At 42.8% G+C, this 25,806-nt stretch overlaps 1 protein-coding gene across 2 annotated transcripts in view; it reads right to left on the reverse strand.

Annotated features, from left to right (window-relative positions):
* LOC137534129 (peroxisomal leader peptide-processing protease-like) overlaps positions 1-25,236 on the reverse strand; it is a 57,326-nt gene extending 32,090 nt beyond the window's left edge. For both annotated transcript variants that reach the window (XM_068255502.1, XM_068255503.1), the window contains exons 1-2: positions 23,746-25,236; positions 3,892-4,022 (exon numbers count right to left, since the gene is read on the reverse strand). In XM_068255502.1, the coding sequence (XP_068111603.1) occupies positions 3,892-4,022; positions 23,746-25,001 (1,387 nt within the window). In that variant the 5' untranslated portion in view covers positions 25,002-25,236. The remainder of the gene's footprint in view (positions 1-3,891; positions 4,023-23,745) is intronic.
* Between the last annotated feature and the right edge of the window lie 570 nt (positions 25,237-25,806).

Raw genomic sequence — 25,806 nt, forward strand, 5'->3', positions numbered from 1 at the left:
GAAGGATGGGACCTCCTGGAACTGGCGTTTTGAATGCGTGGTGTGCAGTGATTGCTGAAGAAGCAGCCAGGTAGCATTTGCAAAATTGAAGGTGGGGAGTGTATGACAGTGAACCTGCAGCATCAGTGAAACACTGTGTGAGAGCAGGGCTCATACTCATTCATCCACACTCACTGCAAATCGGTTTTTAATAGATCTCAGCATGAAGTGTATTTAAAATAAATTACTGTACCACCATTCCCCAAGTTGTCCCCGTGGGGCCCTATGCAGAGTATTAGGGCAGTAAAGTGCTTTCATACTCATTTCTTTAGCTGGCAGGCTCTGTCCTCCATGCTGCTGCCATCTTGCGCAACCACAGTTTCATAGGGTCACTATGGCTACCGGGTGTTGACGGCAGCACAGAGGAAGGAGCACTCTGGCTGGAGGGGCGACTGAGAGTGGTCTTCTTTGTTAATACAGGGAGACAAACATTAGGACGGAAGGCGTGTCACATGCAATATGCCCCCCCCCCCCATGAACAGTAACACCCTCCCCCCCCCCCCCACGGTTCGCCACCGATCGACCAGCAAGGAACCATGTTGTTCGACTGACAAGGGGGGGGGGGGGGGGGGGGTTGGAAGAGACACGGCACAGCTGCACTTTCGAATTTCTGCCTCTGTTGCTGGAGAACCTTGTCCCGGCACTAGGTAAATGGTCTGATATAAATGTCCATTCAACTGGAAAAAGAAGTGACAACATAGAAATCCAAGCCAGGAACTTTTTCTGCTGCCAGTTAATTGATTAGAAGCTTTTGGGTTCAATCAAGATAATTTAATTTTTTTAATGTGTGCTGAAAACAAATGTGTATTTTCTTCTTATGTTTTTAAAGTTTGTTATGTTTTCATTAAGGGATCAGACAATGTGGCTGGGGAAGGAAATCAATTTTAATTACAAAAAAAAAAAAGATGCATGCTGGGGCATGCGGGGTGCTGTATGGTGCCATGCTGGGTGCTGTGGTGCCTCTATGGGGCAAGCTGGGTGTTGTGGTGACATGTTGGAAGCTGTGAAGTCTCCATAGGGAGCTTGCATCATTGTGTGCATCCTCACTGTTCATCCCCCCAAACCCCCCTTTCTCCGCACAGTAGCACAGCGGAAGGAACTACTCATCTCCTTCATCAGCTCTCCAAGTCTGGAGAGATCCTCTGTAGCTGGTGAATCTCCCCCTAGCATCCGAGAATCAGACACTAGGAGCTCTAGCTTCTGATTTGATCTGGGGCACGTGCCACTGATCTTTGGGGCTATCCTGAGATCTGGGAAAATGGGTGTGGCCACACACCAGGATGTGGGTGTGGTCATGGGTGGAGCCAAATTTACATGAACTTAACAGTTGTCTAAGTAGGCCTGCCCAGCAAAATGTTGGATGACCCCCCTCCATTAATACTAAAAAAAAAAAAAAATGAATTCAGCTTTTCACATAAATAGCCAGTGTCACTTAAACATAACTAGGCAGAGTTACCTGGCTTCTGTGCTGGCTGGTCTGGCTTTCTGCTGCGTGGGCTGGCCTGCTGCCAGGTTATACAGTAGTTCCCATATAGCATTCACTGACCTTCTAGTCAACCCCCTTCCATGCTCCTATGGGCATCGCTTTGAGGCACAGCTACTCCCAACATGCCCCCATAGAAGAACCACATCTCCCTGCATGCCCAATAAAGGCATCACAGTGCCCAGCAAGACACCACAGCACCCAGCATACCCTCGATTGATGCACCACAGCTCCCAGCATGCCGACCATTGAGGCACCACAGCTAACTCTGCCTGGGGGACATCCAGGGCATCCCAGAATAGATCCGGGGCAAGTGCCACTGAACTTTGGGGCTAGCAACGCCCCTGCGTGATTGCAGTGACCTGCAACCCATCCTTGTGCGTAAATAATTATATATTTACAATGTAGTTATTTATTTAATTACCCCTAAACTAACGGTACTCCACCATTTGGCTCCTGGCCTCTCTCCGCTTACCACCTAGGTGTTCGAGGAGTGCAAACCTACTATGTAAAACACAGAAAGCTTTCGTTACCAGTACGCTGTACAGCAGAAAGGGTAGTAGCACGGTAAAGTAAACAGTGGGAGTAGTAATAAGTGGGATAAAAACACTATGGGGATAGGATAGGCAAGCATGGACGGGGTAGTAGTAAGTAGTAAGTAGTAGTAGTAGTAGTAGTAGTAGTAGTAGTAGTAGTAGTAGTAATAATATTTGTGTAGCACTTTTCTCCCATTTTATACAACACACATTTTTCCTGTATTTTTCAAACGAACGCAAATCGCAAAACGAAAGTACATCAGCAAAATAATGAAAATCACAGGAACCCTTTTGTATTAGTGCAATTGCGATTTTGCCTGATCACATAAGTCCTGCATGCTGCATTTTCTCTTTGTGTTCCCAGTATCCAGTGAAAACCGCATCAAAATCGCAATGTAAAAATCACAAGGCTTCTTTTACACTGCAAATCGCAATGGGATTCTAATCTGATTCTGATGCAATTTTCACTGGATGCTAGGAACAAAAGGAAAAAAACCCACTGCATGCAGGACTTCTTAAAAATTGCATTGATATAGGAATCGCATCAGAACCGCATCTTGTGTATATAAAAAAAAAAAAAACAAATTGCATTGAAATCGCATTGCGTTTTGCATTGTATACATTTATACACTGTGCCCATATTGCATTGTCAAGAATTATCAGGTCCTGCCTGGTGGATTAACTACCTGTCAGACTGTATGCTACATCTACCTGATGGGTGTATAGTACTGTGTTAGGCAGGAGCTTGCGCAGGCGTTATGGGCTGTGCTCTGGGTCAGTCATATGAGCATACAGTTTAACCTGTGGTTATTGACCAGACAAGCCTGACAGTTGTCCAGTAGTACTATCCTAACTGACAGAGAGCTGTCCAGTAGTACTATCCTAACTGACAGAGCGCTGTCCAGTAGTACTATCCTAACTGACAGAGCGCTGTCCAGTAGTACTATCCTAACTGACAGAGAGCTGTCCATTAGTACTATCCTAACTGACAGAGAGCTGTCCATTAGTACTATCCTAACTGACAGAGAGCTGTCCAGTAATACTATCTTAACTGACAGAGCTGTCCAATAGTACTATCCTAACTGACAGAGAGCTGTCCAGTAGCACTATCCTAACTGACAGAGAGCTGTCAGGTAGCAGGGCTGTGGAGTCGGTACAAAAATCTTCCAACTCCGACTCCTCCGTTTCTGAAACAATGACTCCGACTCCGGGTACCCAAAATTGCTCAGACTCCGACTCCTCGACTCCGACTCCTTAGTCTAATACTTAACAGGGCTGTGGATTTTGTACAAAAATCATGCGACTCCGACTCCCGACTCCTCAGTTTCTGAAACCACGACTCCGACTCCGGGTGCCCAAAATTGCCCCGACTCCGACTCCAACTCCACAGCCATGTCCAGTAGTACTATCCTAACTGACAGAGCTGTCCAGTAGTGCTATCCTAACTGACAGAAAGCTGTCCAGTAGTACTATCCAACTGACAGAGAGCTGTCCAGTAGTACTATCCAACTGGCAGAGAGCTGTCCAGTAGTACTATCCAACTGGCAGAGAGCTGTCTAGTACTGCCCAACTGTCAGCTGGATAGTACTACTAGACCGCACTCTGTCAGTAGGTAAGCTTGGGTACAATGAAGTAATGAGCCAACAAAGAAGAGAAAGGGACAGCAAACTTAATGGGGCCGACTGCAAGTGCAGGGAGCTGTGGAAAGATGTGTTAGTGGATTTATGAGTAAGATTCAGCAAGCTCAGCTCCATCAGATTCCTGCCTGCTGAGGACTGAGTAGTGACATCACTTTCTGTCACAAAAACTATAACATATTAAATGTGATCAAACCTGCACAGTAGCCAGATGACAACACAGGTTCCAATACATCAGGGATATGTTCTTCCAGTTCCACAACTGCAATATCATAAGGGGATGATTCCTGAGTGGAAAATACTACTTGGCCTTTAATTGGCAGCCACCTGGAAATATTTCCAAAAATTAAATTTAGATATTGGTTTTAACAAATAATCACTTCTTAAAGAGGAACTGTAACGGCAAAACGTCCCCTGGGTGGTACTCACCTCGGGTGGGGGAAGCCTCAGGATCCTAATGAGGCTTCCCCCGCCGTCCTCCGTCCCTCGGGGGTCTCGCTGCAGCCCTCCGTACAGCCGTGACGTAATATTTACCTTCCTGGCTCCTGCGCAGGCGCTCTGACGGCTGTCGGCTCCGAAGTAGGCGGAAATACCCGATCGCCGTCGGGTCCGCTGTACTGCGCAGGCGCAAGTCTCCGGCGCCTGCGCAGTAGAGCGGACCCGACGGAGATCGGGTATTTCCGTCTATTTCCGAGCCGAAAGCAGCCACAGCGCCCCCGCTGGAGCCAGCAAAGGTAAATATTGAAATTACAGTCGGGCCTGTCGCCGGCTGTTCAGAGGGCTGCGGCGAGACCCCCGTGGGACAGAGGACGGCGTGGGAAGCCTCATTAGGATCCGGAGGCTTCCCCACCCGAGGTGAGTACCCCCAGGGGATCTTTTTGAAGTTACAGAGTCTCTTTAAATACACACCACACACTTAAACTGTTCCTTGTTTGGACTTGGAGAAAATATTTCCAATTCTGGATTTACTTTTAAATGTCTGCTAGAAATGTAACGCTCATAAACAGATGGCAGAAGTCGGCAGCCTCTTGAAGTGCACATGTAAAAAGAGCGCTTGGAAATTTTGGCGCACGGTAAGCTAAGCTAACACACTAGCTAATATTGCGTGCCACATGTAGTAGAGAATCAGTAATAATCTACTATTGTCTTACCGTAACCTAATATTGACCCTCCGCTACCTAAGCCTAAAACTAGCCCCCCACCTACACCAAACAATAACACACACACACACACACACACACACACACACACACACACACACACACACACACACACACACACACACACACACACACACACACACACACACACACACACCTAAAACTTACCACCCCTAAGTGTGGCTAATTGAAACCACTATAATTAGGAGGAAACAAGCATGCCTCTTCCTGTCTGAAAATTTGACTTTAACCAAAAGTCAAATGTTTTAAAGGATATCAGATGTGAATCAACCTAGAGAAACAGGGGGAGCAGGCATATACTGTCACCTGTCACCTCCACGGAACTTTAAAGCTCTGTGTGTAACCCTTCCAATGCTGGTCTAGTAAAAAACAAATGCTGGTTGCATATAATATGCTGTAAATAATGTTTTAGAGCAAAGTTAAAATGCAGGGTTATATTCCGCTTTAAATAAACTTCACCTTTTCCAGAACTTTCTATACCCATATCCATTTTGCACCGGCAAAAGCTTTATGTACATCCACTACCCACTTGCGTGGTTTTTGTACATGCCCTGGCTTATTGTAATACCTTACAATATTTTGGGATATATTTTCTTTTTTTTTATAACTCTTATTAACCGAAAGAGAATGTCATGAACAGTATAAAATACATTACTGAGTCCACACATAGCCAATTTTTCTCGAGAGAGATACTTAATAAAAACATCCATTAACATCAACTGTGTCTATGTGTGAGTTATTATAATAGACTAAAAAGATAGAAATACTGTATATATCTGGATAACATAATGTCTCTCTTCTTTAAGTGTCCATTCCATGAAATGCTGAGCAAAAAAAAGGGTTAGCATAGATCAAAACATAAAGATCAAGGTACCCATCTATAATCAATTGAGGCTCTGAGGGATTGTCGCTGATCCTTAAATGATCATTCTGGGTAAAATTGTATCTTACAATTCCTCCCCCTCTACATTAAAATCCCAATAGTCCCACACCTTTTTGAATTTTTCTTCAGTTTCATGGATTATCGATGTTAGGTGTTCCATTGATCTAATCCATTTAATTCTATTGATTACATCCTCAACTCTGGGGCTATAGCTTCTCTTCCAGAATGCTGCTATGACCAATCTGGTTGCGGTAAGAATATGGTTCAACATACACTGAGTATGGGGTTTCAGGCCTGGAAAGGGCTTCCCCTTTCCAGGGGTCTAATGGGATATGTTTCCCTATGGTTTTATAAATTAAGGTCTGTATTGACTTCCAGAAAATTTGTATTTGCGGACAGAAACAAAAGATACGGTCGATAGTACCTGGCGCCCCACATTTTCTCCAACATAAGGCCGAGGTATTTGGGTATATTTTACTAAGCCTATCCGGTGTTAAATACCATTTAAATAATATTTTATAGATGTCAAATATAAAAAATATACAGGGCGCTCAAGAGCACAAGTCACAAATAAAATTTCTACCAACTGAAACAGAAGTTATATAGATGCATATAAAAGTCCAAAAAAGTCCACTTAAAACTGCTTCCAGGCTCATAGAGGATACACCGGGTGCAGAGAGTCTTCCAATGTTATACAGTAAACAATATACACTTCACCAGATGTTAAGCTGCCCTTTCCAGGAACAGCAAATAACGCCTCTGGCCCAGCCAGCATTCAGAGTCTCCTAGATCCGATCTGCTTCCTCTTGTATCCTCACAGCATTAGGGCATAAAACAGAGAAGCAATGCGATAGTGTAATACCATTTGGTAACAGTATAGCTATAAGGTTCAACCAGACACCAGTGCTCCCAGTTCTTACAGAGACACCACGTGCTCCTTCACCTAATGCTCAATGGAGCCTCTCACCAGATTTGATGGCTGACCCAGCACAGACCAGCAAAGCAGGCTTCACAGATATTGATACCAATCCTCCTCCAGCAGAAGCGTCCCTAAGACTCAGACAGGGACCAGCATAGTGTAAAATCGGTTTTTTATTTTAAAATACTAAAAAATAGTGCACTCACAAACATCCATTAGAAATGCGCATATAGAAAGTACTTGAGCTCGTCTAGCGTCCCTCGCTCCTTAGGCTCCGCCCAACTAGTTTCGTCCAATGACTCATCAGGGGCTTGGGCCAGTCAGAGCGAGAAGACGCTATATACTCCCACCCCACAGTCACATGCTGCAAGGTATCAGCATAATTTATTTGTCACTTGCTAGTGTTTAGTTCCAGCGTGCGCTGTGATTGTCCCATAGATCCTTCTGTAGTTATCCACGATTGGCTAGGAGCTGCCTACATTACCCATAATCCTTATGGGGCCAGTTTCTTAGCAGCGTTGCAGCATGCGCTATGACTGTGCCACAGATCCTCCTCTAATCTTCCGCAATCAGCTGAGAGCTGCCTACATTACCCATAATCCTCATGGGGCCATTTGTTCAGCAACATTTTGGCGTGCGCTATAATTATACCATAGATCCTCCTCCAGTTGTCCGCAATTGGCTAAGAGTTGCCTACATTACCCATACTCCCCATGGGGTCAGTTGCCTAGTAACGTTCCATGGGGTCAGCTGTTTAGTAACGTTCCAGCATACGCTGTAACTATAGGTCCATCTTCCTCTAGCTATCCGCCAATAGCTCAGAACTGCCTACATTGCCCATAATCCTCATGGGGCCAGTCGCTTAGCAACAGACCAAAATCCTTCCACATAGCGCGTTTTCCCATATTAACATGCTAATGTATAAGGGAATCTCCCATCCCACATTGACTACATTCGCCTTAAGCCTTTTGGTCTGTCCTTTTCGCATGCACAGTCATTTCACTGGCTTAATCCCCTGTCTACCAACATCCCAATAACCTCCTAAACCATTAAAAGCTGTTAGCTTCTTTTCCTTAGTCCTATGCAACTCATAAATTATGCATCTCCTATTTCACAACTCTTGAATGGTGTGGAATGACAACATAAATTATATACAAAATATGTATATCCTCCTCCCTCATTTTTACAGAGACAACCTAAAAAAATAAAATTAAGATAAAAAGTTAATTAAAATTAATTAAAATACCCCATAACAATAACAAATAATCAGGGGTGCACTATATGACATCATACAAGGGCGATGCCATACAATACACTCCTCCCCCATCTTACAAGGAACACTGTCAATTGAGAACTCCATCAGAGCGGCACAGAAATCACATCAGTAGCAATAATGACAATGGTCATCTTCGTATTCTACACCAGGGTCCCCACGTGATTCCCAGTCCCACCAGAGTTTACCACCCCAACTCACATTGCAGATGGCCCTCCGATGCTACCTTCACATGTTTGCCTGTATAGGTGCATATATCTTAGTCATCAGCTATAAAGCAGTTAATGTCTAGCTCAACATTCAACCCACCAGGTACCATGGTCTGCAAATCATAGATCCATCTGGTCTCCATCTTTGAGATTTCTCTAACCTTGTGACATCCTCTCCATTTTGTGGTAAGCTTTTGGACGCCACAAAATTTCAGTACTGCTGGATTACTTCCATGTTTTTCTTGGAAATGTTTGGACACATTGTGGCCCTTGAACCCCCTGCTGATGTTAGCAATATGCTCACCCACTCGCGTCTTCAGAGTCCTTTTTGTACGACCCACATACTGCAGCCCGCATGGGCACCATAATAGGTGAACCACATGCGTGCTGCAGCAGTGGATAAATTAATTGATTTTAAATTTTCTTCCTGTCTGGTTTGAAATTATTTCTTTCATTCTAATTCCCTGTGCTTTCTCACATGTAGTACATTGTTGACACGGATAAAATCCCTTATTGCCCCATACATCTGTTTTATTAAGGACTCTGGGACCATTCACATATGTTTTGACCAGCCTTTGCTGCAGGTTTTGCGCTCATCTATAAATAAATTTTGGGCGTTCCGGGAGTACTTTTCCCAGAGTTGGATCGTTTCTAAGCAGGTTCCAATGTCTCTTGAAGACACCTTCAACCTGCTTCTATTGAGAATTGAATTGCAACATCACTGCATATTGAAAAGCATTGGAACTGCCAGTGTTCATATCTGGATCATTTGACCTCCTTGACATCTGTAGAAACTCCTCCCTCTCTTTCCCCATTATATCCTCTGATAATTTTTCCAAATGTTTCCGGTTATATCCCTTCTCAGCAAACCTTTCTATTAGCATTTCTGCCTGCATGATATAATCACTCAGCGTTGAGCAATTTCTACGTATCCTGCTGAGCTGTCCCTTTGGGATATTCGCCATCCAACCTGGATGGTGACAGCTCCGCACCGGTATATACGAGTTTCTATTGTTTTTTTGGAAAAATGTTTTACTTCCGAGGGTACCTTCTTTTTTCGTCACCACAATGTCAAGGAAGTCAATTTCTTCAAAACTACATTTCATAGTGAGTTCGATACCTAATTGGTTACTATTCAACCATTCTACATACTTTTTTAACTGATCCACATCACCTTCCCAAATCCAAAATAAATCATCTATAAATCTTTTCCAATTTTTTACTCCCTTGCTTTGTGGTAGTGCCATAACTTCTCTTTCCCATTGATCCATGAAAATGTTGGCTACGCTCGGCGCATATTTTGCCCCCATTGCGCAGCCAACAGCCTGTAAATAAAACTTCCCATCAAACCAAAAATAATTACCGTATATACTCACATATAAGCCGACCCCCCAACTTTTACCTGAAAAACCAGGGGAAAATGATTGCCCCCCATATAAGCCGGGGGTAGGAAATCCTGGATTGGTGCAGGCGCGTGATTCCCCCCCCCCCCCCCCCCAGTGTGTCCCAGTATAGCTAGTATAGAGCCCAGTATTGCTAGTATAGTGCCCAGTATAGCTAGTAAAGTGCCCAGTATAGCTAGTAAAGTGCCCAGTATAGCCAGTATAGTGTCCAGTATAGTGCCCAGTATAGCTAGTATAGCACCAAGTATAGCTAGTAAAGTGCCCAGTATAGTGCCCAGTATAGCGCCCAGTATGGCCCCCCCCCCCTCCTGCTCCCCCCTTCACGGCCGCCACTGCTATTACCTGCTTTAGGCAGCGGCCGCTTCCTACTCCGGGTTCCCCTCTTCATCATCTGTATACAGTAAGTGTATCACAGCAGCGCGCCCGGCGCTGCTGCTGTGACGATGCAGGGGGCAGGAAAGAGCGGTTGCCCTGGTAACGGCGATGTAACGGCGGACCACCACCACCCACAACTCGCATACAAGCCGACCCCCCAACTTTTGGCCCCCTTTTTGGGGGTCAAAAATTCAGCTTGTATGCGAGTATATACGGTATGTGATAAAGAAAACTCCAATAGTTCCAAAATAAACTCAATTTGTGCTTCACCTAATAGATTCTGTTCTTCAAGTGCTCGCTTGACAGCCTCCAATGCTTTATCATGCGGTATGATGGTATATAGTGCAGTTACATCAGCAGTCACCAGTAAACTTTTATTATCAGTTTGAATACCATTAATTGTCTGCAGAAAGTGCTTTGTGTCTTTTAACAAATGTTGAAGAGTCCCAACCACCGGTTGCAAGAACCGGTCCACATATTCACCCAATCTCTGATTTAATCCCCCAATGCCGCTGATGATCGGCCTCCCTGGTGGTTGGGTTTGGCTCTTATGAATTTTTGGGTTAATCTACATAACTGGAATGCGAGGTGCATCAATCACAAGATACCGAAATTCAGCATCATTCAATATACCTTTTTCAAGGCCTCCTCTCAGAATCTTTCTCATTTCTTCTTTATATTCGGTTGTAGGGTCAGTCCTCAACTGCTTGTATGTGTTAGTGTCCCCAAGGATATTATACACTTCTTGTTTGTATTGTGTATGATGCATTATAACTACCCCGCCCCCCTTATCAGCTGGTCTAATGAGAATTTCCTTTCTATAACTGAGTTCCTTTATTTGCCTCCATTCTTCTTATTACCGGTGGTTGTTAGTTTCTCTATGTCTTTAAGCACCATATTTTTAAAACTATTAACAGTACTATCCTTCATTAGGTCTGATGGGTTAAATGTTGAGCGGTTCCTCAAATTGGTATGGACATAGGGTTGGGTCACTCCTCCCCCCCCCCCCCGATTCATCCTATTGGTAGGGCCTTCTTTGGCCAGGAAATCTTTTTTGATGTTCATTTTTCTAATGAACTTGTGCGTATCAATATAGACATCAAATTTATTCACTCCTTGCTTTGGGGCATATTTCAAACCCTTATCTAGAATATTTAATTCTGCTGGGGTAACATGTATTCCACTGATGTTAAATATCCCTTTACCCACTATTTTCTCCTTTTCATGTCTCTCTCTTTCCTCCCAACTTCCTTTTGCAGGCCTATTTTTGTATGGACTATAGTCCATACAGAAATAGGCCTGCGAAAGGAAGTTGGGAGGAAAGAGAGAGGAGAAATGGGATGTTACCAACATACAACAATACAATAAATATGAGCCTCTTGAACGTGAAGCAGATGAGGTAGTTCACCATCATTTTTTGGGGGACAGAAGGGGGGGGGGGCTGGATCAGTGGCAGGAAGTCGAATATCAAATAAGGAACACACGAAAAAGAGAAATAGAAGAGGAAACAGAGGGGGCAGACATGAAAAGGAGAAAATAGTGGGTAAAGGGATATTTAACATCAGTGGAATACATGTTACCCCAGCAGAATTAAATATTCTAAATAAGGGTTTGAAATATGCCCCAAAGCAAGGAGTGAATAAATTTGATGTCTATATTGATACGCACAAGTTCATTAGAAAAATGAACATCAAAAAATATTTCCTGGCCAAAGAAGGCCCTACCAATAGGATGAATCGGGGGGGGAGTGACCCAACCCTATGTCCATACCAATTTGAGGAACCGCTCAACATTTAACCCATCAGATCTAATGAAGGATAGTACTGTTAATAGTTTTAAAAATATGGTGCTTAAAGACATAGAGAAACTAACAACCACCGGTAATAAGACAGAATGGAGGCAAATAAAGGAACTCAGTGATAGAAAGGAAATTCTCATTAGACCAGCTGATAAGGGGGGCGGGGTAGTTATAATGCATCATACACAATACAAACAGGAAGTGTATAATATCCTTGGGGACACTAACACATACAAGCAGTTGAGGACTGTCCCTACAACCGAATATAAAGAAGAAATGAGAAAGATTCTGAGAGGAGGCCTTGAAAAAGGTATATTGAATGATGCTGAATTTTGGTATCTTGTGATTGATGCACCTCGCATTCCAGTTATGTAGATTAACCCAAAAATTCATAAGAGCCAAACCCAACCACCAGGGAGGCCGATCATCAGCGGCATTGGGGGATTAAATCAGAGATTGGGTGAATATGTGGACCGGTTCTTGCAACCGGTGGTTGGGACTCTTCAACATTTGTTAAAAGACACAAAGCACTTTCTGCAGACAATTAATGGTATTCAAACTGATAATAAAAGTTTACTGGTGACTGCTGATGTAACTGCACTATATACCATCATACCGCATGATAAAGCATTGGAGGCTGTCTAGCGAGCACTTGAAGAACAGAATCTATTAGGTGAAGCACAAATTGAGTTTATTTTGGAACTATTGGAGTTTTCTTTATCACATAAATTATTTTTGGTTTGATGGAAAGTTTTATTTACAGGCTGTTGGCTGCGCAATGGGGGCAAAATACGCGCCGAGCGTAGCCAACATTTTCATGGATCAATGGGAAAGAGAAGTTATGGCACTACCACAAAGCAAGGGAGTAAAAAATTGGAAAAGATTTATAGATGATTTATTTTGGATTTGGGAAGGTGATGTGGATCAGTTAAAAAAGTATGTAGAATGGTTGAATAGTAACCAATTAGGTATCGAACTCACTATGAAATGTAGTTTTGAAGAAATTGACTTCCTTGACATTGTGACGAAAAAAGAAGGTACCCTGGGAAGTAAAACATTTTTTAAAAAAACCGATAGAAACTCGTATATACCGGTGCGGAGCTGTCACCATCCAGGTTGGATGGCGAATATCCCAAAGGGACAGCTCAGCAGGATACGTAGAAATTGCTCAACGCTGAGTGGTTATATCATGCAGGCAGAAATGCTAATAGAAAGGTTTGCTGAGAAGGGATATAACCGGAAACATTTGGAAAAATTATCAGAGGATATAATGGGGAAAGAGAGGGAGGAGTTTCTACAGATGTCAAGGAGGTCAAATGATCCAGATATGAACACTGGCAGTTCCAATGCTTTTCAATATGCGGTGATGTTGCAATTCAATTCTCAATAGAAGCAGGTTGAAGGTGTCTGCAAGAGACATTGGAACCTGCTTAGAAACGATCCAACTCTGGGAAAAGTACTCCCGGAACGCCCAAAATTTATTTATAGATGAGCGCAAAACCTGCAGCAAAGGCTGGTCAAAACATATGTGAATGGTCCCAGAGTCCTTAATAAAACAGATGTATGGGGCAATAAGGGATTTTATCCGTGTCAACAATGTACTACATGTGAGAAAGCACAGGGAATTAGAATGAAAGAAATAATTTCAAACCAGACAGGAAGAAAATTTAAAATCAATGAATTTATCCACTGCTGCAGCACGCATGTGGTTTACCTATTATGGTGCCCATGCGGGCTGCAGTATGTGGGTCGTACAAAAAGGACTCTGAAGACGCGAGTGGGTGAGCATATTGCTAACATCAGCAGGGGGTTCAAGGGCCACAATGTGTCCAAACATTTCCAAGAAAAACATGGAAGTAATCCAGCAGTACTGAAATTTTGTGGCTTCCAAAAGCTTACCACAAAATGGAGAGGATGTCACAAGGTTAGAGAAATCTCAAAGATGGAGACCAGATGGATCTATGATTTGCAGACCATGGTACCTGGTGGGTTGAATGTTGAGCTAGACATTAACTGCTTTATAGCTGATGACTAAGACATATGCACCTATACAGGCAAACATGTGAAGGTAGCATCGGAGGGCCATCTGCAATGTGAGTTGGGGTGGTAAACTCTGGTGGGACTGGGAATCACGTGGGGACCCTGGTGTAGAATACGAAGATGACCATTGTCATTATTGCTACTGATGTGATTTCTGTGCCGCTCTGATGGAGTTCTCAATTGACAGTGTTCCTTGTAAGATGGGGGAGGAGTGTATTGTATGGCATCGCCCTTGTATGATGTCATATAGTGCACCCCTGATTATTTGTTATTGTTATGGGGTATTTTAATTAATTTTAATTAACTTTTTATCTTAATTTTATTTTTTTAGGTTGTCTCTGTAAAAATGAGGGAGGAGGATATACATATTTTGTATATAATTTATGTTGTCATTCCACACCATTCAAGAGTTGTGAAATAGGAGATGCATAATTTATGAGTTGCATAGGACTAAGGAAAAGAAGCTAACAGCTTTTAATGGTTTAGGAGGTTATTGGGATGTTGGTAGACAGGGGATTAAGCCAGTGAAATGACTGTGCATGCGAAAAGGACAGACCAAAAGGCTTAAGGCGAATGTAGTCAATGTGGGATGGGAGATTCCCTTATACATTAGCATGTTAATATGGGAAAACGCGCTATGTGGAAGGATTTTGGTCTGTTGCTAAGCGACTGGCCCCATGAGGATTATGGGCAATGTAGGCAGTTCTGAGCTATTGGCGGATAGCTAGAGGAAGATGGACCTATAGTTACAGCGTATGCTGGAACGTTACTAAACAGCTGACCCCATGGAACGTTACTAGGCAACTGACCCCATGGGGAGTATGGGTAATGTAGGCAACTCTTAGCCAATTGCGGACAACTGGAGGAGGATCTATGGTATAATTATAGCGCACGCCAAAATGTTGCTGAACAAATGGCCCCATGAGGATTATGGGTAATGTAGGCAGCTCTCAGCTGATTGCGGAAGATTAGAGGAGGATCTGTGGCACAGTCATAGTGCATGCTGCAACGCTGCTAAGAAACTGGCCCCATAAGGATTGTGGGTAATGTAGGCAGCTCCTAGCCAATCGTGGATAACTTAAGAAGGATCTATGGGACAATCACAGCGCACGCTGGAACTAAACACTAGCAGGTGACAAATAAATTATGCTGGTACCTTGCAGCATGTGACTGTGGGGTGGGAGTATATAGCGTCTTCTCGCTCTGACTGGCCCAAGCCCCTGATGAGTCATTGGACGAAACTAGTTGGGCGGAGCCTAAGGAGCGAGGGACGCTAGACGAGCTCAAGTACTTTCTATATGCGCATTTCTAATGGATGTTTGTGAGTGCACTAATTTTTAGTATTTTAAAATAAAAAAACGGTTTTACACTATGCTGGTCCCTGTCTGAGTCTTAGGGACGCTTCTGCTGGAGGAGGATTGGTATCAATATCTGTGAAGCCTGCTTTGCTGGTCTGTGCTGGGTCAGCCATCAAATCTGGTGAGAGGCTCCATTGAGCATTAGGTGAAGGAGCACGTGGTGTCTCTGTAAGAACTGGGAGCACTGGTGTCTGGTTGAACCTTATAGCTATACTGTTACCAAATGGTATTACACTATCGCATTGCTTCTCTGTTTTATGCCCTAATGCTGTGAAGATACAAGAGGAAGCAGATCGGATCTAGGAGACTCTGAATGCAGGCTGGGCCAGAGGCGTTATTTGCTGATCCTGGAAAGGGCAGCTTAACCTCTGGTGAGCGTATATTGTTTACTGTATAACATTGGAAGACTCTCTGCACCCGGTGTATCCTCTATGAGCCTGGAAGCAGTTATAAGTGGACTTTTTTGGACTTTTATATGCATCTATATAACTTCTGTTTCAGTTGGTAGAAATTTTATTTGTGACTTGTGCTGTTGAGCGCCCTGTATATTTTTTATATTTGACTGTTTTAAAGTGAAACACACACTTAAATATAGGAGCGATCCAGGCAACTAATAGTAACATAGAGATATAACAGATAGGGATTTGTTTGAAGAGCGCACACTGTAGGGTCGGTTTGAATTGAAATATTTTATAGATATTTTCCTTAGTCTGGGTACATATCGAAGTTTTGCGTGCGTTTAACCATATATGTTCCCAATCAGAAAGTTCTTGGTTGGAGCCTAATGCTGTTTCCCAGTAAATCATATTTATGCTTCTTAAAAGAGCAAGCCTCCGGGATGGCTAGAATTGAATAGAATTTAGAGATCATTCCTGGTTCTCTGTCTGAATCAAATAGAATATTTTCACAGTATGTTCTGGGAGATAGGGGAGCCGATCCCAAGTTCTTTATGACATATGACCGGATTTGGAGAAATTCAAAAAATTTGCGGTGTGATATTGGAAATTTTTCCTGAATTTGTGAAAAATCCAGCATTCTGGAACATGAGCTGTCATAGAAATCCCGAAGTTTGTGGGGAGCTGTAGCAGAAAAGGGATCTTCAGGTCTTGTCAGAGAGTTCTGGAGGAGAGATGGGTTTTCCTTCAGATATATTAATTGAGATGGAAATTTAGATAGCTTATATTGTTGAGAGGCCCTTCGCCATAGTAGCCACGTAAACTTAACAGTGTTGAGGATTGGCTTAAAAACTTTTCAGGTGGAGTATCTAACATTCCTGGGAGTGCCCCTATTAAATATGGAGCTATTGAGGCCTGCTTCAGTTCTGCCCACTTGGTACGCAATGGGAAGGCCACCCATTCCGCAACTTGGCGAATGTGAGAAGCCAAATAATATAAACGAAATTGTGGGACTGAAAGCCACCCTCTGGATCTGATATTAATATTTTATTTGAAACCCTTAGCCGCCCCCTAGCCCAAATGAATCGAAGTACATCTTTCTGTAACTTAGAAAGAGCTCCACATGGAATAGCGATTGGTAAAGTTTCACATAGATATAAAAATCTGGGAAGCAAATTCATTTTTATAGTATAGATTCTGCTGATCCAAGAAATATTATATTGGTTCCATCTATCTAAATCTCTACGAAATTGGTCGAATACTGGGATAAAGTTTAAATCATAAAGTTTTTTATATGAACTACCAATCTGTATGCCTAGATATTTGATGCTATCTTTTTTCCATCTGAAGGGAAAGCCAACTCTCAAATTATCCAGAGCCTCCTGAGAAAGATTGAGGGGGAGAACTTCCGTTTTATCCGGGTTTATTTTAAAACCCGAGAATAACTCAAAATCGTGTATCACCTTAAGTAGATTGGGGAGAGAGGTAATGGGAGAAGATAATGACAGAAGCACGTCATCTGCGATCAGGGACAGTTTATACTCTTTCCCACCTATATTTACCCCTGAAATATCTTTAGATTCCCTTATAGCTATAGCCAGTGGTTCTATGCAAATGGCAAACAGCAGGGGCGAAAGAGGACACCCCTGCCGTGAGCCATTCGTTAATTTGAACATAGGTGAGTTTACCAAAGGTACACATACTCTAGCCTGTAAATTACAGTACAACCCCTGTATAGCAGTGAGGATGAGATCCGAGAAGCCAAAGCGCTGTAATACTTCAAATAAATATTGCCAATCCACTTTATCGAAGGCCTTCTCCGCATCCAAACTTAGAAGCAGAGAAGGCCTTCGATATTCACCTACCCAGTCCACAATATCAATTGCTCATCTCGTGTTATCGCCTGCTTGTCGTTTAGTTATGAATCCCACCTGATCCCCATCAATAATTGAGGGCAGAAGTGGGGTCAGCCTGTTCACCAGTATTTTAGTGTAGATCTTTAGGTCTGAATCTATCAGTGAGATAGGGCGGTAGCTACGTACATCTTGTGGATCCTTACCCTCTTTAGGAATCATAATAATATTAGAAGTTTTCATGGAGGGAGGGATCAAATCTCCTTTAAAAAAGACATTAAACATATCACACATGTAGGGAGCTAGAATATGTTTAAATTTCTTATAATAAGCATATGAAAACCCATCTGGGCCTGGCGCTTTTTTAGTGGGTAAATCTTTAATAACCCCCCGGATCTCACCCTCTTGAATTGGTGTATTTAATTCTTCCAATTGGTCTGCATTAAGTTTTGGTATATTCAGGCCACCCAAAAATTCTTTCATCTTAAGGGACACTGATTCCCGGCTTCCAGGAGGATTAATGTTATATAACTGAGTAATATGCCTCAAAAGCTGACGCTATATGGGATGGGTCTGCTGAAGAGACTCCATGTTTATTGGTTACAGCATAAATTTCTCTCTTCCTTTTAAGTTCCCTTAGTCTACGTGCTAATAACGTGTGAGGTTTATCTCCCCTATCATAAAATAGTTGTTTAGTCCACAGCATTGCCCTCTGCCCTCCTAAGTTGTAAGTCATACACCTTTGATTTAGCTTCTTGCCAATGGCGAAAGTTAGCTCTTGATGGAAAAAGCCTATATTTGGATTCAGCGTCTCTAAGGCTGCGTAATTTCCAATCTAGGAGGGCCTTGTCATTTCTTTTTTTCTGTACAGCTTCCCTAATGAATGCTCCTCGTAAGACCGCCTTGTGGGCTTCCCATAAAACAGAGGGGTCAGTAACTGAGTCACGATTAAGGGTGAAATATCCCTCCAGTTCTTTTTTAATAGTGTTATGTATCACCTCATCCCTAAGCAGAGACTCATTCAGACGCCAGTGAAAAGGGCCTCTAAGCTTTGTGTGGCAATTTAAGTTTAAGGTAATTGGAGCGTGGTCGGACCATGTGATGTCATGGATCTCAGTTTGACTAGTCTTTTGGATCAGTATTTTAGATGCAAAAAAGTAGTCTAACCTACTGAAACAAGCATGAGGGTTGGAATAGAATGTATACTGTCTAGAGGTAGGGTGGGCTATTCTCTATAAATCCACTAGATGGTGTTCTCTCGCCCACTTACGGAAATCTCTGCTCAAGGCTTCTATTCTATGTTGAGATATTGTTGATCTAGGTACCGATCTATCGAGTGCAGCTGAGAACGTCAGATTAAAGTCACCCCCTAGAAGCCAGCAATCAGTTGGGAATGTCATTAAACGTCTCTGTACTTTGTTTAGAAAGTGAATCTGTTGTGTGTTAGGTGTATAAATGTTACCCAAAACTACCTCCATATTGCCCAATTGACCATATAGTAAGATGTAGTGACCTTGGGGATCAGCGTATGAACTATGAATTGTAAATGGGACATCCTGCTTGATCAAAATTGCTACCCCTCCTTTTTTTGCTTTACCGCAAGCATAAAATACCATTGGAAAATATTTCAGCCTCAATGTGGGGTGAGAGTCATTTTTAAAGTGGGTCTCTTAAAGTAATACAATATCAGGCCTCTGTCTTTCCACCTCTTTAGCGAGCAACTGACGCTTTAAAGGAGAGTTCAATCCCTTAACATTTAAAGAGGTAATCTTTATCATTTTAGTTTCCCAAGTGACCTTTACTGAACTAAATAAAGACAGTAAAGTGGAAAGACAGAGGCCCCTGTAACCCAACCCTTATAACATTTCCGTATTAGTCTAAACCTCTGGAATGCAATGGACCTTATCATATAAAAAAACATGAACAAATGAACATATAACTCAAGTGAGCCAAAACGGTATAACCCCTAAGAAACACCGTGTCCCAGAAGTGGCATGGCTCTGCCATGTCTTCTCCGCACACCCACGACAGGTGTCTCACAAGACTAGGCAGTGTGGAGGGAAGCATATTCGCCCCAGGAAATACAGCCTCCATCTGTAATAAAGACTGCGAACTCTCATACATGCTTTATGTCTTTTGTAAGAGAAAAGTGGTTCCCGATGAATAAAAACACCTCACGTGTCCTATTCAGTCTCCGGTTCGGGGGCCTCATTCATCAAGATCGGCGAGGTTGGTGGTGAGCCCGAGGACCTCGATCCTTGCCTGTTTGAGCCCTGGACTGACCAGTCTGGTGTTAGCCTTTGACGCTCCCGTGAGTCTGCGTCTTGAACAGCAGGTGGTGATTTCTCCGGCGAGTTACGTTTTATGGGTGGCAAGTCCAGGCCCAGGCGTTTTACAAAATCTGGCGCATCATCCGGGTCATTGAGAATGTATACTCGATTGTTCTTTGTGACCACTAATTTAAAAGGGAACCCCCACTTGTATCTTAATCCCGCTTCTCTCAGTGCTTGTGTCACTGACCGTAGCTGCCTTCTTTTTTCCAAGGTCACTGGTGATAGGTCATTGTAAAGTGATAAAGTGTCTCCTTCAAATTCCACCTTCTGTAAATTTCTAGTGACATTAAGAAGGGCCTCTTTACTTTCAAAGTAGTTGGGATATATTTTCTATTGAAGATCACCAATTAACAAAACCATTCATTAATCCATGCCATGCACTGATGAGGATCAACCAATCCAAAACAGTCTGTACGCATGTTGGATCATTGTGGCTCTGTACAAATAAGCTGACACATCATTGCAGTCCAGCAGAGGTGTGTTTAGCTTACAGGGACAGCAGAGAATGATTTGCATATTCAGCAGTGATGCATCGTGGGAGACATCAAATGCTTACAAATACTTTCTGTTTTAAGAAGGCAAACTTTTGTTCTTGCTTTTAAAGCATTAGCTTAGGCAATAACATCAAGTGCCCAATTCAAATGCATCAGTTATTAGCATCAAGGGCTACTGGTAGTCTGAAGGAGCATATACACCTTCAATCTGTATTGCCGGTTAAGCACGAGCTTGATCTTGCAAGCAAACTTGTCCATATCTAGGACAAAGGACTCAACCCTAACTGCCGGGGAGATGGAGGATTAGAGTCTGTGGGTATCTTACGGTGGCTCCCACATATCCCCTCCTGCCCCCTGGGTAAATGAGATTAGCAGTAGATTATATACCCTTACCCATCTTCACAAATATACAGTAGTACGCTTGCATTAAACTTTGTGCATTGCACATTTGTATTTTTGCTGTAGATATCTTTAAGTATGTGGCTTGCTGGGTCCTTTTGTTTAAAGAGGAGCTGTCAGCCATACTATCTCAGGAAAAAAAAACAAATATATACCGTAAGTAGATAAATACTTGCTCTACTTATGATTCCTATTAATTTTATAAAGGGAAAAGTAGAGAATCCTATTCTAGACAATTTCCATATTTACTGTGGTTATTTTGAAACCAGTCGTGATGTAATATCCGCCCTTAGTCTCCTCTGCCCGATTTGCCCGCCCTTCACTATAGAAAGTGCATTGTTTCACCCTGAGAAATGTTGGACAATCAAAGAGGAAGAAAGGTGTGGGAGGGGAAAACAGGAGGGAAAGAGGCTTCAGCCAATCAGGCTGCATTAGTTAAGTCTGAGGGAAAGTAGAGAAGCAAAAAAAAAAAAAACCCAGCATGCCCTGCAACTTCTCTTTTGTGTACCAAATAAGAGTCAGGTAAACTGGGGAATGATCATTTATCAACAAGAAAAGTAATAGTGATTTTAACTTTTGTTGGATTGCCTGATTAGCATCCTTATTACTTGTTTACCAGATAAAAATAAAGAATTGATTTTTGATATTATGCCCGACAGTTACTCTTTAACTTCCTACTCAGATTTTACTGAACAGATAAGGTCTCTGGTCACTGTTGAAACTTTTGTGCGGACGCCTATGCTTCCACTACTCCCAGACACCTCTCCTGATGCTCACCTACCCACAACCAAATGTCATTTCTTCAAGCCTACCTCTTATTTATTCAACCTCCCATTTTACCTCTCCAAAACCCACTCCTCTGCTATCTAACCTCTACCTCATGTCGCCTCTCCCGGAAGCCAATTAGGTCCCGTTCACACTGCACACGTTTCCAGCCGCGTTTTGGAAACGCGTAGGGGAGGCAGACACGCACGACATCAGACAGTGCGTAGAGTGCACTGTCTGATGTTCACACTGCATGCGTTCCGGACCTGTGTGGTCCGGGAACGCATGCTGCACGCATTTTTTGTAAAGACGCGTGGCTGTCCCATTCACTTTTCAGTGATGGGATCAGCCACGCAACGCACACAAACGCGGATGGCGTGCGTTCGCATGCGCTGCGTTGTGAACGGGGCCTTAATCCTTATCTCTCCTCTTATGCTACGTACACACTTGCGATAACGATCGTTTACAAGGAACGATAGTTATCAGACGAACAATATTAGAACGATTGGAATGCAACGATGGGATGCAGCAATCATCATACACATTTAACGATCGTTCTTGCAGAAAAGAATGATCAGAGGGAAATGTTGAACATATTTATATAAAAAAAAAAAACACAAACAAACATGGGGTTGCAATAGATACAAATATATGATAGTTAACTTGCCAACAAAGTTTACTTGAAATTTGTAATGTAACAATCTTTACTGGCCGCACTACACAGGAAGAACGAAAGCTGGGCACAATCCTACACAGGCGCATTGGCCCTTGTTACGATCATGCTCAGCAGATAACTGTACACACTAGTTTTGTAACGATTGTCGTTCAATATGATCCGTCCGGTTGGTTTTTCTCATCGTGCCGACATTGTTCGTTTGTCGTTGTACTTAATGATCGTTTGGTAAAGTTCTTTACCCGATTGTTGGCAGACCGATCATTAAGCTGCTGTTTAAAACGACCATAGTCCCAAGTGTGTACGTACCATTACTCCCTCCCAGACCCATGCCACCTCTCCTAACTCACGAATCCAATGCAACACACTGTATTTTCATTCCGCTCAACTATCCTACCAATTCACTATGTAAGTGCATACATGCGGTGATTTACCCAGCTTTATCTATTCTTTGAGCACTATATTAGCTTGCTCCTATTCACCTGTCCTACCCATCCTGTTTCCATTGCCCCTCCACCTCTCCTACCACCCTCCTTGTTTTAATTTCTTCTCCATTTACCTGACTTAACCACCTACGCTCTATGTCTTCCCATCTTTTCTATATTCCTCAGGTTTTCTCCCTTCCTTCCCAACCCTCACCCATATTCTATGCCAACATACTTTCCTACAATCCCTAAAGTCTGCTTGCTCCAGGTTATATAGGAGACATGATATCTGCATTTTTACTGTGGGAGACCTGACATTGCCACACATTTTTGGGAGACTTGATGACTGCACTCTATGTGGCAACATGATATCAGCACTTGATCTGTGGGTGACAGGATATGGGAATTTGTTCTATGTGTGACATATCAGCATTTGTTAAATGAGGAACATGATGGCTGCACTGGTTATGTGTGGGGAAGTTGAGGGTAGAATGTATTATATAGAAAACTTAATTTTATGAAGGAGGTTTTTCTCTGATCAAATATAATAGATATAGTGTACCTGTGGGTCATGGTTCCTACACCTGTTGAGGACAATGCGGTTTTGCTTTTATATTTTTTGCAAGCATCAGTGGTGGTCCTTCATCAGGTCCACCTTTCTGCTAACTGGAAGGACTTGTGTTCATTTGATTTGTGTACTTTGACGAATAAGGAAAGGTGTATGAGGTTTCGATTATAAGCAACAGCTTAAAATGGTGCTGTAATGCTAGAAACTTAACTACAGGTTACACTTTTTTGCTGACAAAGCTGCCATCCATCCTACTGTTCATACTGTACATCGCGTAATCCTGTTTTGAATACACTGCACACAACCTCTGTGTAGTGTTAACAAAGTGTTATCACTCGTGCCACCGTCACCCACAATCAGAGAGGCTCAACGGATTGTAACCACCTCGTTTCCAGGTGGATCTCATGCTCAAACTATGTTTCACCAGGGTACTTCAGTGAAGCATATAAAAAAAAAATCAGTATAAAACTTGTAATCTTCTTTTAAAACTTGAATAAAACACAATAAAAATTAATTGCGCAAAGCGACAGAGACTGTCATTATCACCTGCCTAAGCCAACTTTAATCTGCCCTGTGTATGGTCCTTTAACCTCATGTACAATGTGAAGGAAAAGACTAGTTCTTTTCTAAAATACCGTATCAAGGCAAACTTAGTTATTGACACATTTGAGCAAAACTGGAAGAATAAGTTGTTGACACCACATACCTTTTGTAATTATAATGTAGACCCCTTGTCATTCTTTCACTCAGTGTCTTCACAGAAACTTTAGAAGAGTGCCTAACCACATGCCGGCATGTCAACACTAGTTTTGAATTTAACAAGACTCCTGATCCCCAAGACTGGCCTGAATCCACTAGAACTGTGGTTGCCAGCAGATTACCCATTGGTTCTGTACTCCTTATAGGTTTGTTAACAAGTGAGTTGCCCATCTCCAATGCCGCTAGTTGACCTGTGATATTATTTCCCTTGTAAGAAGCCTTAATGATACTCTCGATGATATGGCTAATAGAACATGCCAAAGTCAACCCTACCCATTCATTTGTCTTCCAGCAGAGGGGTGCCACTGTAATACCGATCAAATACAAAGTTCCACTTTCAAACAAATATATGCCGCCACCTTCAGACCCGGGTAGACAGCGGGCATCAGTGAGCAGCACTACATTTCCATCTCCAGCCATATTGCTTAACACGCCTTTACTAATAGTGTTCAAAAAGATGTCTGGGTAAAATGATCCAAATGGAGATCCACAGGCAAATACTGTACTGCCTTTTACCAGCCTGGAGGATTGCATAATATCCATTTTTATGTTCATTCCAATCACACTCTGAAGCTTCAAAACAGCAAACCAATGCATGTATGCCAGATCTTTCTGGAATGCTCCATATTCTTTCTCTTCCTCGCTAGAAAACACCCAACCGTCTTCTTTTCTAAACAACCTGGAAAATGTCTTTTGAAACTCTCCACAAGGCACAAGCATAAGCAGATCAGCCTGGTACTGCCTTCGCTGCGTTTGTTGCTTTGAAACAGGAACAAAACCAAGTCCTGACCTTTGATCCAAAACCTCATTGCTCAAACTCTTCCTATAGCTGGCGGCAATTTTCGACTCACATGGGCATTCAACCTGAATCAAGAAATCTGATGGGAAATCTTGTGCCGAAAGAAAATCTCTCTCAGAATAAACAAAATCATTATCTTTTTCTTTTAAGAATGGGAAAAATACAGCTGCTTGGCAGATAACAAGCCCCAGAGTCTGGTCTAAAATCACCCCACTGCAGCTCCATACTCCATCACACTCAGTTTTAGCTGCTGCATGATAACATGGCTTTTCCTCACTGTCCCCTGCATTGACATCTGTATCAGCACTTCCTTTGCTGGGTTTGGAAATGATGGCTTGTGGCTGAGAAGTTGTGACAACACAACCACTAAGTTCTGCAGGCAGCAAGGGAGACTTCATGTTCATCCACAGACATAAACTTACAAACTAATCCCAATGCAATTTACAACTAGGAAGCCAGCTTACATGATCAAGCTCCTATATTTCCTGCCACCCCGATGGCTAATAAGTGCAGCATGCCCGTCATTCAGAATGATTGGCAACCAGCCTGTCTGCCTCAACCCAGTATGAATGCATTACTGACAGCCCATACCAGCACCGACATACAGCATAACGCCAGCATAACGTGTAGATTCAAAGTTCACTCACTGGCAGCATCCTGACCAGGAAGCAGTCCTAGCACACGTGTGCTGTGATTGGCTGAGCTCGCCGCCAGCTGACTGCGGCGCCCTATCATAATGCTGCGTTCTCTCAGACTAGCTTTCATTGGCGGCTTCTGGTGACACGAGGCTCTAGAACCGCCCAGTGAGTGACGGTCAGCAAATTCCTCCCCTGGAAAACGAAGTCCAATAATGTCGCTGTCCAAAACAGCGGGCCGGGCAAAAGTGTCACACTGAGTACACTACGGAGTGGCAACGCGTGGAACTGAATACAGTACTTGGTTTTAGTTTTCGTGAGCAATAAAATCAATAGGAGCCATAGCTTCGGTCTTCAGGGGTCTTGTGCAAAAGATTTAGTATGGCGCCCCCATCTGGACAATGAAATATTTTCTTTTATAGTACCCCACCACCCCCTTTTAACATGAAAACTAGAAATCTTTGTATATGAATATTTGCATGCGAGTGTGTGAAGGGTTAATTGTCTTTGCCATTTTGTTGGTCACACCTCTTTTAGTATCATAATAACTTAGTCCTAACTTGAGTGGATGTGC

This window comes from Hyperolius riggenbachi, chromosome 10 (genome assembly GCF_040937935.1).
Source record: "Hyperolius riggenbachi isolate aHypRig1 chromosome 10, aHypRig1.pri, whole genome shotgun sequence".
NCBI classification, from domain to species: Eukaryota; Metazoa; Chordata; class Amphibia; order Anura; family Hyperoliidae; genus Hyperolius; species Hyperolius riggenbachi.